Source organism: Rhagoletis pomonella, unplaced genomic scaffold (assembly GCF_013731165.1).
Source record: "Rhagoletis pomonella isolate Grant_MI unplaced genomic scaffold, Rhpom_1.0 Rhpom_scaffold_03577, whole genome shotgun sequence".
In the NCBI taxonomy this organism is placed as follows: Eukaryota; Metazoa; Arthropoda; class Insecta; order Diptera; family Tephritidae; genus Rhagoletis; species Rhagoletis pomonella.
This window is the reverse complement of record NW_023462129.1, coordinates 1-11,614: the sequence shown is the minus strand read 5'-3', so window position 1 is coordinate 11,614 and position 11,614 is coordinate 1. Positions and strand designations below refer to the sequence as shown.

The 11,614-nt window shown below is 33.9% G+C and overlaps 2 protein-coding genes across 2 annotated transcripts; one reads left to right on the top strand and one right to left on the bottom strand.

Moving 5' to 3' along the window:
• Positions 1 to 448: 448 nt before the first annotated feature.
• Positions 449 to 1,713, bottom strand: LOC118754227. Its single transcript, XM_036489092.1, has 2 exons — positions 1,644 to 1,713; positions 449 to 1,302 (listed from the first exon to the last, which is right to left on the bottom strand). Exons 1-2 carry the CDS (start codon positions 1,711 to 1,713, stop codon positions 602 to 604), a joined length of 771 nt encoding a protein of 256 aa, XP_036344985.1. The 3' UTR covers positions 449 to 601.
• An 8,742-nt stretch (positions 1,714 to 10,455) lies between these two features.
• Positions 10,456 to 11,591, top strand: LOC118754226. Its single transcript, XM_036489091.1, has 3 exons — positions 10,456 to 10,568; positions 10,706 to 10,855; positions 10,932 to 11,591. Exons 1-3 carry the CDS (start codon positions 10,456 to 10,458, stop codon positions 11,524 to 11,526), a joined length of 858 nt encoding a protein of 285 aa, XP_036344984.1. The 3' UTR covers positions 11,527 to 11,591.
• Positions 11,592 to 11,614: the final 23 nt, after the last annotated feature.

The window sequence follows — 11,614 nt, the reverse complement described above, 5'->3', positions numbered from 1 at the left end:
TAAACGCTTAAAGCTTTCTACTTAACTTAAAAATGGAAAGCATACTATTGCAGATAAAGTTTTAGCTGTGAAAAAGCCTACGGCCCACAGAAACCACTACAAAACTCAGCATATATTCTTACAAATATTTATGAGATATGCACATTTATGTTAATTAGGAGTCCTAAATCAATCGAGCAGGGTACCATAACATACTTTTATAGCATTAAGTGGTTAATCAGTAAGTGTCTTTTAAATCATTTCTTCACTAATTTTATATGAGATTTTCCTTACGTCTGAATTGATTACTTTACTTAGAACCGATCGGGGTGTTATTAGAATTTTTATAAAAAAAATTAAAACGTAAAAATCATTTTCTCTCACCCTACTCAACTTAAATCCTTCAACATTTCGCTGAACTAAATACTACTTTTACTTGTCCAGCGATTCACTGCTCACTTCTGTAAAGTTCCACAAAAAAAAAACTTGTATCGTCCCCCTTTACTATTTATATATCGTCTATTGCAATATTTTTGTCCGAAATGCACATTTTATTCCATTCTCAAAAATACGTCTTAGCTTAGCAACAAAGATCCAATCCAAAACCATTGGATTCAATCAATTAATATGATGGTGGAATGCATTCCTCCCTCTCTTCACCATTGCCAGTCACCAAACTAACCAAATCGGTTAGAGTCATTTCCGACAAAACGCTGTTCACTTTTGGCAAAGCAATCGACTCGATGGTATCAGCAATCTCGTCTTCATTCTCATTCACGCCAACTTGCAACAACTCAGCCAAGGCTCCGTTAAACTGCTGATTGATGCCGGCCTCACCCAGAACACCCTGAATATCAGATTCCACATCACCGATATGCGTGCGAATGCTCAACGTTTTCAACTTCAATTTGCCGCTCAAAACGCCCAAGGAGTATTTGACGACGCCACTGATGTCCAGTTCTTTAATAGCGAATTTAGCTGGACCATTGCCCACCAAGTTGATAGTGAAACCGGCCTTCTTCAAGAACAAACGCAAATCGTATTGTGTATCGACATTCACATTGCGGAAGAGGAAGCGGAAGGTGACTTTGCTAGTGATCGCGTTGATCTTCATCTCCTCGATATCGAAATCGTTTAAGCCATTCAAGCGAAAGTTTTCCACAACACCTTGCAATTGTAGAGCCTCAGTGTCGATGTTAACCTCTTTGTATGGGATCTTGAGGGGAGCGAGTGGTGGAATGCCGACACCGGGAAAACCGCATGGCATCTGATCACGAATACCTTCGATAGCTTCGACGGCTGAGCTCGAGAGGGAACGATCAGCTGATAGATGAAAGAAAAAAAGTAAATTCGTTAATAGGAATATTTTCGGAACTAAATTTTGTCTGGTAGCATTACATTACAGAAAAGTTGAATTTGTTAGCCCTGTAAAAGATTTGTTAAGTTTCTGATTACCACTAAACTTTTTCAAATGAGCTTAGATAAGTTTAGGTTTTCGAAAACAAATGCAGCACATGTTAGAACCCCAGTGGAGTTATTATCTAAACATGTCTATACATTTGTCCCTATACGAATCTGATACGTCAAATCCGACTTTTTTTCTTATGCATAACCATCATCACAGCTGATTTGTGCTACAGATTTACCCTTACCCATACACTTACCGAATGCATCAGGAACTTGCGCAGCTGTCGCCAGGCCCACAATGGCTAAAAGAACGAGTGTTGTCTTCATTATAAATAAGATTAAGTGCTAACTATTTGTGCTACTAACAGTTGCTTAACTGCCTTATATTCGGCAGTGGCGTTGGGTTTTTATAGAATCAACCAAATATCTGTGCTAAAAATTATCGCATTATCAGCCATAAAACATTGGCCAATGAAATCATAACTTTGTATACGTCAAGGTGACCACTTGTTAATGATTTATGGAAAAAGCTCACCTAATAAGTATTATTCTATATCAATACAAGTGTAAGATTCTCTTATCTAGTAAACCATTTGTATAAGTATAAAATATAGATTGAAATATGAGCATAGTTGAATTGAAGTGGGAAGGGTTTAACTGTGCTTAATTTGACGTTTGCTTCAACATTTTTACTTGTTTTACTGCGTAAATTAGCTTACGAAGCTAACGGGGTTTTGAGGATTCCCTTACAACCTCTACAATCTACTGTGGGAATTGTCGCTAATTTGACTTAAGTTTAAGTTTTCGTTTTGTAGACCTTGATCTTCCCGAAGTTTTAGTTATCTATTTTGTTGCTTTTCACTTCATGTCGATTGTGCGCATGATTCAATAATAAAAGGATTGCTCAAAAAACAGTTTTCTCACTCCCTCTTGACAAAATCAGCTCCCTTAGCAAGGCACTGTGTGTGGGTTCGTGTGTGTGTGTGTGCAAAGCTTTTGTAAGGGAGCTAAGGGAGTGTCAAAACTCGAATGTGACTAATGAGCAAACCTTTAATTATTGAATCATGGATTGTGCGTACATACATGCGCCGGCGTTAAACTCTTGTCGGATGCCTAAAATAACCGCCGAGTCTGAAGGTATCCAATCTCTCTTCATGAGTCGTTATGGTGAACCTCGGGATCCTTGGTAGATTTAGTCTTCTTTATAGATCGCAGATCTACAGATCTATCATCGTCATGAACCGTTTACGTACCCCTGTAAATAGAAAGGATCTGTAAACGATAAGCATGGATTTGAGTTGCCTTGTTTCACTGGTATCACTATTTTTGTCAATGCAGAATGGACCCCACTTCCATCGGTAGTTCTGATATCATGTGCTCTACTTTAATTCAATCTATAAAGGTCTACGATTGCGGCCGTTTTGGTTTTTTTAGTGCCGTTACTGAAGCATTCCCCAGTAGTTGGCGTTTATTGGCCGGCGACTTTTCAAACGATTCGAAATCGAAAGAATGTACTCTAGCACCTGCACGAAGTCCAGCGAATTAAAATATAGCGGCTCCGCTGGCCATGACGCTCCACCTGTGAAAGTATACAACTCGGAACCCGTTGGTGGAAGCAGAGGACGAGGTAGGCTCCCAAAGCGATGGAAAGACCAAGTGCCGAGGGACTTGGCTTCACTTGGCATTTCCAATTGGTGTCAGTTGGCACAAAAGAGAAACGACTGGCGTGCTTTGTTGAACTAGGCGAAAATCACTTAGGCGGTTACAGCGCCAAATAAGAAGAAGAAAAGAGCTCAGTGATACAACTCTAGTTGGGTTAGAGGTGCTGTCGCGGAGGGCGCTAAAAGTGGTTTGTTCGCCCGGGAAATTATCCGATAGGGGGTGGTTGATTGTCTCTGGAGGTTGCTCGATATCGGAAGGCCCGCCGTTCGCGACTGAGCCCTATGATGCACCTCAGACTTTCTAGTTTCGGAACGGGTCATTTGACAGGTGGATGTGGCTCTGAAAGTAGAAGGAAAAGGGACTTGGGATTTGCGGCGACAAATGTCAAAATTGAAATTTTCCACGTACAAAATTAGAGCATCCACGAAAAATTAAAATGAAAAAAAAAAAATTGGCGTCGCTACCAGGGTTTTGAAAACATAAAATTTTTTTTATGCTATCACTGAAATTTTGAAAAATTTTACATTTATAAACTCGCTGAGTTGTAGCTGATCAAAGCAAAAATTTCGTCGAATTGTGTGAGTGACACCTTTTAAACTAAATATGTATATCAGATATCACCTGGTTACCAGAAAAATTATATGTAAAATAAATAATCCTGTAAGTTTTTCTTCTTTTCTTTTAACTATTATTAAACAAGGATTCTTAATTATTGCTGCGAAATTGGAAATGTTTTTTAAGTGCTATACATCGATAATTCAGAACCAATATAATCGATACGATGATTTTTTTCAATTTCGCCATATCGATATATCGGAAAGCGATATTTTTGAAAATATCCGCCAAAACTTTTCAGCTCTCACACAGATTTTTTTAGAGCATAATGAACCATATACGTGCTATTACCAATCAAAATTCTAAAAAAAAAGCGGATTCTCGGCCCACGCTAATACTTAATAAGCCCCTTTGAAGCAAAAAAAAAAACCGAGGATCGACTGGTCCAACTAGTTCAGGAGGACTCACAAATACGTTTTCGTGTTTTTTTTTTTTTTTTTTGTCAAATAATCAGACATCTATAAGAGTCAAAAAATAACAAGTCAATGATTTATGCTGCAGCTCAATCATTTCAATCCACTCCAGTATGCGATCATGGCAACAACACACGTAGATTACTAACAAACTTTATGCATCGATCTAAATTAATTTCAAGCATTATAATTTGTGGTTTTATTTTATAGTTTTCTTAATTCGCAGCTTTGCAAGTAATTATAAATTATTTGTAGTATATTTTTATAACAAATACAATTGGTAACATTCACGTGCTGATCATACTGATAATGTATGTTGATAATATATAATCTGCCATTTACCTAAATCTAGAAACTATAAATTATTCATAGTTTATTTTAACAAAATAATAAGGCTAACAGGCACGTTTTTGTCACGTTGATAAACGAATTTCATATTTTTTCATATGCTGATTTCGTTTCTACCGAAAAATGCAATAATCTCTTTGCCCTCTACGCAACAAACACTAAGAAGAGGAGGGCGATGAGAAGGCAACATTTTTTGTTGAAACCAGTAGATGCCAATAATTTAATTAATGTATGTACATATCGCACACCTAGATCTAAAGTGCGATCAACTAAAAAAAAAATATTTTGGGCGATTTTTTTTTTTTTTTTCAATTCATAGGACTCGCATCCAATTAATGGAAATATATTTTTCTTCATGATTATACACATTAACTAAAAAAAACTACTGTTATACCTATTTTTTTATTAATTGCGTTAAATCTGTACGACCCACAAGCCGTTAAATTTCCCTCTCTTAATTTTGAGTTAGCTCAGTTTAGATCTATATAGATGTGCGATATGTATGTTTGTCTTTGTTCTATATAAAAATATGTTAACCAAATCTCGCAGACCATCTTAACGAGAGCCTTAGCTGTAAATTGTGGCAAAAAGATTTATAACTGCGCATTGCAAAAATATCAGACCTCAAACATAAGCAACAATATCATATTTCATCAAGATTGTATCAGAAATTTGTTGGGTAATTGTTCTGAGAATGCATTTTATAATGAAAAGCAAAACAAACTAGGAAAATATGGACCTTTGTTGCTCTTATAAAAAACAAAAAAAAACTGTTTAATTTTATTTGATTTATTTAGTCTATAGAAATTATTACCCGTACATTAATTATAAACTTAAAATATGTAAGTACTTATGTATATGCTCAATATCAATTATCATCAAAATTTGAAAGCGTTTTATAAAACTCACAGTTGGTAGGATCTTCAGTCCGACAGCGCTCGTAATTCCAGCGGACCGACGATGCACAGTGGTTCGGATCGCAAATCTAGCTGGACGAAACTATTTAAACAAATACTCGTTGATGGATCTTTACACCACTTCTTACCTAGGGGATTTTTGGGTCGCTGATTACGAATCTGAAGTCGCTTATCAAAAATTCAAAATGGCGGATCCAATATGGCGGACGAAAAAAAAAAAAAATCGCTAGATTTCTATGTAACTGGGTATCTGGGGGTTTTCTGGGTTGCTGATTACGAATCTAAAGTCATTTACCAAAAATTCAAAATGGCGGATCCAATATGGCGGACTAAAACTTAAAAAAATCTGTAGATTTCTATGTAACTGGGTATCTGGGGGTTTTCTGGGTTGCTGATTACGAATCTAAAGTCATTTACTTAATTTACTTCGGAACGAGAATTTTCATCAGATATTTCTTTTAAATTTACTAATCACATAATCACGGACACCTTGTTGTCTTTTAGAAGTTTCAGCAACACTTCTCCAAATGTCAAACAACTCACTTTTTAAGATTTTATTTACCACGACTAAAATTTAAGATCACAGCAAGAAACACAAATAAATTTCAGAAAAAAATTTATAACAGCGCCTAAAGATTTGCATGCCTATTTCAGAAAGCAGAAAATTCGCGAGTTACTATTTTTTTTAACTCTTACATAACCAAAGTTTTTATAACTCCAAGTATTTTTCTGTTTTAACACACAACCCCTCAGCTTTTAAAATATAGTTCTCACATAGTCGGCGTTGACTTACCTTTTTTTGTTTGTTTTCATATGTTAATGCTTTAATAAATGCAATTTCTATTTGCATGTATTGTGAGGAATGTATTTCAAGTACCATTGAGTATTTTAAAAACAAAAAAATTTTGACTTTCGTCCAGCTAGATCTGCCGAACCACTGTGCGATGCCAGTAAGGGTACTATACCGGCACGAATATAAGTCCAAGAGAACAATGCACGAAGCAGCAACAGTCTGGACTGATCTGCACCGAAATGCTGCAGCAATTTCCTTTTTATAATAAACAGCGCAATTGAGGTATCTTTGAGGTTTGAATGTTTATTAAAGTCAAGATATATATAAAACCAACGGCGTAATGCCATCCGAGGTTTGAATTGCAGGGGCTTAGTCAACTTGCTTTGAAATACTTTGAAGGGCTTGAGGGCACATCAAAACTGACAATTCCATGCATTGGTTTAAATAAGAATACCACTCCGCACATCTCTCTGTGACTTTGATGCCAAGTCTTGGCAGGTTTATAAGTTTCAGTTAAAAGAGTTACTGTTTATAAAAACATTTTTTTTTTTTTTTGTTTTCTATCCATCAAGTTCCCGTTTTTTAAGATAAATCCAAAGGCAAAATTGACATTTTATTTCTTCACTAGAAAGTCGCTGACAATTGTTGCTTATGACTTTTTAGCTTTTCATAAAAAGCACAATTAAGATATATGTACATACTTACATAGATGTACCTTTGAACTAGATAATTCTCGAAAATACTCGACATGTCTGGTATATAGCAAAGAGAATTCTGAAAAGTTCCGATAAGAAATAGCGAAAAGTCTCGCAAAAGAATCGTAGGAAAGCCAAAAATCCCAAGCCTCGAAAAATCGTGAATTATTTAATTTTTGGATATAAAGTTTTTCTGTTTTAAAAACATTTCAAATCTGGCCGTATATTTCAAGATTATGTCCTCAGCAGACGCAAGTATTAACTTTTATATTATTCCATAAATTACTAATTCCGCATATTCTTTTAAGCCGTTTGCAACAGGTGCATTGTTATCAATCGAGTTTATAAAAATCAAATATAATTTTATAATATATGTATGTGCTTTGATATATGACATCTCTCAATTGTGCATGCAATCAAGATTAGTGTAACGTCGAAAATGTGCAGCAGGTGGTTCTTAGCACACTACAGCAAAGCGAGTTCTCTAAGACCATTTTCACAGTATGACTAATGCTTTACTGTAGTTAGCTAGTGCACATCCATTAGTTAACCAATAGTTTAAAACCGCTGATTTTGTATTAGTTAACTCTTTCAGGATCAAAGAAAACACGTTTCCCAAAAAAATTCTGCACTTATAGGAATATCGTATGAATTTTAACGGTTTTGTTTTTTACGTTTTTATAATTTTATTATAAAGTTTTAGAAAAAATATTTATAAACAATAATACCAAAAATTGGAACAAAAAATATTTTCGCCAATTTGTTTTTTAAACGATTTTTAAAAAAAGGAGAAGATTATCAATTCGTGGGAATATTTTTTTTTTGTATGTTACCGCATAACTTTGGACCACTATAATTCTTTTTTTTTTTTAAGGAAAGGTGTTACCTCAAAGGTGGTCCCATAATAATTCGGTTAAGATCCAGTCATTGGATCTTTAAGAAATTAACAATAATCTTAAATTTGTATATGGGAATTGAAGTTGGTTTTGTTGTTTGCATAAAAATTACTTGTTTTTTATATTTTCTTAGGGATTTTAAGAAAAATATCTACCTTTTAGCATTAAATTTCAATAATTATCAAAATATTAACAAACTTTTATAGACAAAATGATTTTCATGAGATTAATTATTCTCACAAAAATTAGAAAAAATTTGCCAGAAATAAAAAATAATAATAATAATTTTTTTGGGAAAACATTATTTTTGTAGAAAAATATTTATTTTGGTAAAATATAACTTTATGTTGAGAAAAATGACTTTCTTTAAAAAAAAATAGGAGTTTTGAGGATTTGAGAAAAAAATTTAAAGAAACAAGCAATATATATTTTGTTAGGAAAAAACATATTACCCAACTTATAAGTGAAAAAAATGTTTTTTAATTAATTGGGATTTTTTGTAAGGAGACATTTTTTTAGAACAAAAAATATTTTTTTTCCTAAAACAATGATTTTAATTTAATTTAAAATATTGTTTGAGAGGAATCTTGTACCTGGAAAAAAAATAGTCTTTTTCGGAAAAAATAATTTTTTACCAAAATTAAAAAAAAGTGCAAAAGACTATTTTTAAGGAATTTTTTTTAGAAAAAATTATGAAATTGCCTCATTTTTGTCTACAGATTTTCACACAATTTAAAAGAAATATTTTTAGTCTTAAAATATTTTTTTTAAGGAAACAATATGAAAGATAACTTTAAAGCAGCATTCCAATTTTTTCTTTTTAAATAGGGTTTTAGTCCTGAAAGGGTTAACTAATGACTGGAAAAATGGCCCTTAGTTTACCTAAATATATATGTACATACAAACATATTTATTTACATGCGAATGCATTCTTAAAGTTAAATTCTTAAATTGAAGTCGGAACGTTATTTCAAAATATTAAGAAGTTTTGGCAAACCTCCGAACTCAAATCCATCTACAACAAAAATCTTTGCAAATATTACGGTTAAAATTGAGATTAATTTTTTCTTAACTGAGTCCGAATAGTGGTAATAGTGATCGAATATAACTCGGTTCTAGATTATCAATTGATAAATCAACCAAAAAAGCTGAAAGTGCATTAAGTCACTAGACATATATAAAGGCGCGAGCTCAAAAGTTGACCGCGAAGAAAGGCGCATTAAAAAAACTTCAGCGTAGAAAGACTCTTAACATAGTTGACGGCGAAGAAAGACGCGTTAAAATATTTGACGGCGAAGAAGGACGCGTAAACTTATTTTCGCGGTCAACTATGTTTGCGAGTGTAATAGTATGTACATTCCGTAAAAAGAGAATTTAAAATTTTGATTTACAGAATAAAGAAAATAAATTTTTTCTTTGTTGTTGCTTTTTATTTTTACCGTTGTTTGATAACAGTTATTGCGCAACGTTTTTTTTTACGTTGTCTGATAAACGTTGTAATAAATATAAGAATATTGACGAAAAGAGAAATAACTGTTATCAGACAACTTATAAATAAAAAACTTAAAGACTTTAATACATTAAAATTTTTCTTTAGCATTAGTTTGGGTAATTTAATCAAAACCAATTTAATTAGAATATTTTTCATAATTAGTGCATTGAAATTTTATCAAAATTAAAGCACTGAAATTTTTATTTGCATTAAGTTTCCAAAATTACTGCATTAATTTTTACACCATCGTTAATGCTTTAATGTACCGTTAATGCATTTTTCACAACACTGTTAAGTAGTATACGTAAGTATTTATATAAACGATTCGTTAACCATCAATCCGCATTCTTAAGTTTATTTTCCTTTTCGATAGCCATCTCATTGCATTTTTATAATCAGACAATATTGAAGAAGTTTTCATCGTCGTGTAAACAGTGAGTTAGGTATGTGCTACGTACAACGTCAGTAACGAGGTGCTAAATATTACAGCGGGTTTACGACTTAGGTACTTGTATTTAGGTATATGCTACTAATCAATCATAATGATATGCTTAATCAAATTTGCAATCCTTTGAAAAAATGGCCTGTATTAATCAAGTGTTTCTACACTGAGGAGCATAAATATAGACGCATTTAGGGAAAAAATCGGTAGCGCCGGGTTAACGGCCTTTGACATTCATTAACTCAATAGGCGCACATTATTCCTTTATTAAATAATGCTAAAAGTCGAAAATCATCAACAAATTATAACTTAAAAACATCGAGCAGTGAACAGAACCTCAATGAATTTCAATTCGTTAGAAAATGCTTTCAAAACCCTCGCACTAATTTGTCTAATCGCGCCAATCTCTGAATTATTTCGCGAATTTCGATGTTATCTTCGGCACGAACGAAAAGTGACACTGAAGATGGCACAATACCTAAACCGGTTTGTCTCCAAACCAAAATTCATAAGGGATGACGGAAAATCGTTCCACAATACATCAGTTTTGGTTGCACTTTGTTATTCGAAGGTTTTAAAAAAATAGATTTGGTCGTTTGAGTTAATGAATGTCTATAGTTATGCTCCGCAGTGTATTATAAATAATCTTAACATGCATTAAAATAATAAAAGCCACCAGCGAATATACTACTGTTGTTTTTTGAGTATTATTTTATGATCTTTTCGAACCTGAACAGTATATAAAGCGGCGTCGCAGCCATTCCAATATAATATTCTGGTGTAGAAAAGATTTAGAATGCGCGTAGTTTTCCTCTTCTTGTTCGGCCTTTTGGCTTCAACTGCCGCAAATTTGGTCGAAGAAGATGTGGACGATGAGACGGATTGGGATATATCTTTGGAGGGCGGTGAGTAAAAAGTTGAATTTCTTTTAAAATACTCTTTTTGTTTTGAAAAAAAAAAGTTCAAATGTTATAAATATATCGTGAAACAGTAATACTTACACAACAATTACTTTTTTTACTTACTCATTGTTAAACAGACCAAAGTCGTGGCTTGATTCTAAACTCGCAGGCCAAAAAGGCCGTCAGGAACTTTATGGAACAAATGCCCTGCGGTTGGCCTGATCTTGGCGTTCCTCCGCTAGCTCCCTACACTAATGCGGAATTGAATTTGAAAGCTAGCAATTCTGTGGTCGAGTGAGTGCCCAACGTTCGTATTTTGAACTTCGCTCTAAAATAAAACTTTCTTTATTTATTTCTTCCAAAACGAAAGATCTTTACTCCAGTTAATTCGTTTACGTGTGGATGGCTTGGATCGCATGGACATTAAGACAATGAAAGTTAGCTATACTTTCAAGAAAAAAGTTAAATACCACTTTGTCTTCCGGGAGCTGAAGGCCACTGCTTATAACTACAATACAGATACATTCATTGATCTGCTAAATCAACTGGGCTTATCAGTGGGTTACCTGGGTTCAGGCCCATTAGAGTTTGCACTGAAAGATCTCTCCATTCAAGGACAATTCAAGTATAAGATGCCATTCCTTTGGGGCTCCATTAAGATTTATAAGTTCGAGGCGAAGGTCACTCTAGGTGGCGTGAACTCTAACATTGGCGGTCTATTGGGTGATGGGAAATTGAATCAGCTCATCAACGATCAGATAGAAACAATCATTCCCAATTACATTAATAGCAATCAAAATGAAATTAGTGAGAAGATTGAAAATATAGTAGCGCCGCGTGTCAATGCCTATTTAAAGGGACACAAAATTTGGTGGTTGTTGAGTCAAATGTTTAAATCGACGAATAAATGTTCTCCAACGCCGGCGCCGTGGCTGGCATGGGAGAAGAATGCTGTAAAAGCTTGATTTGAAAAATATTTTGGACAAAAGAGTTAAGCAAGAATATAAAATAAACTTGAATGCATAAAAACAGTTGTAAATATGTGTTTATTTT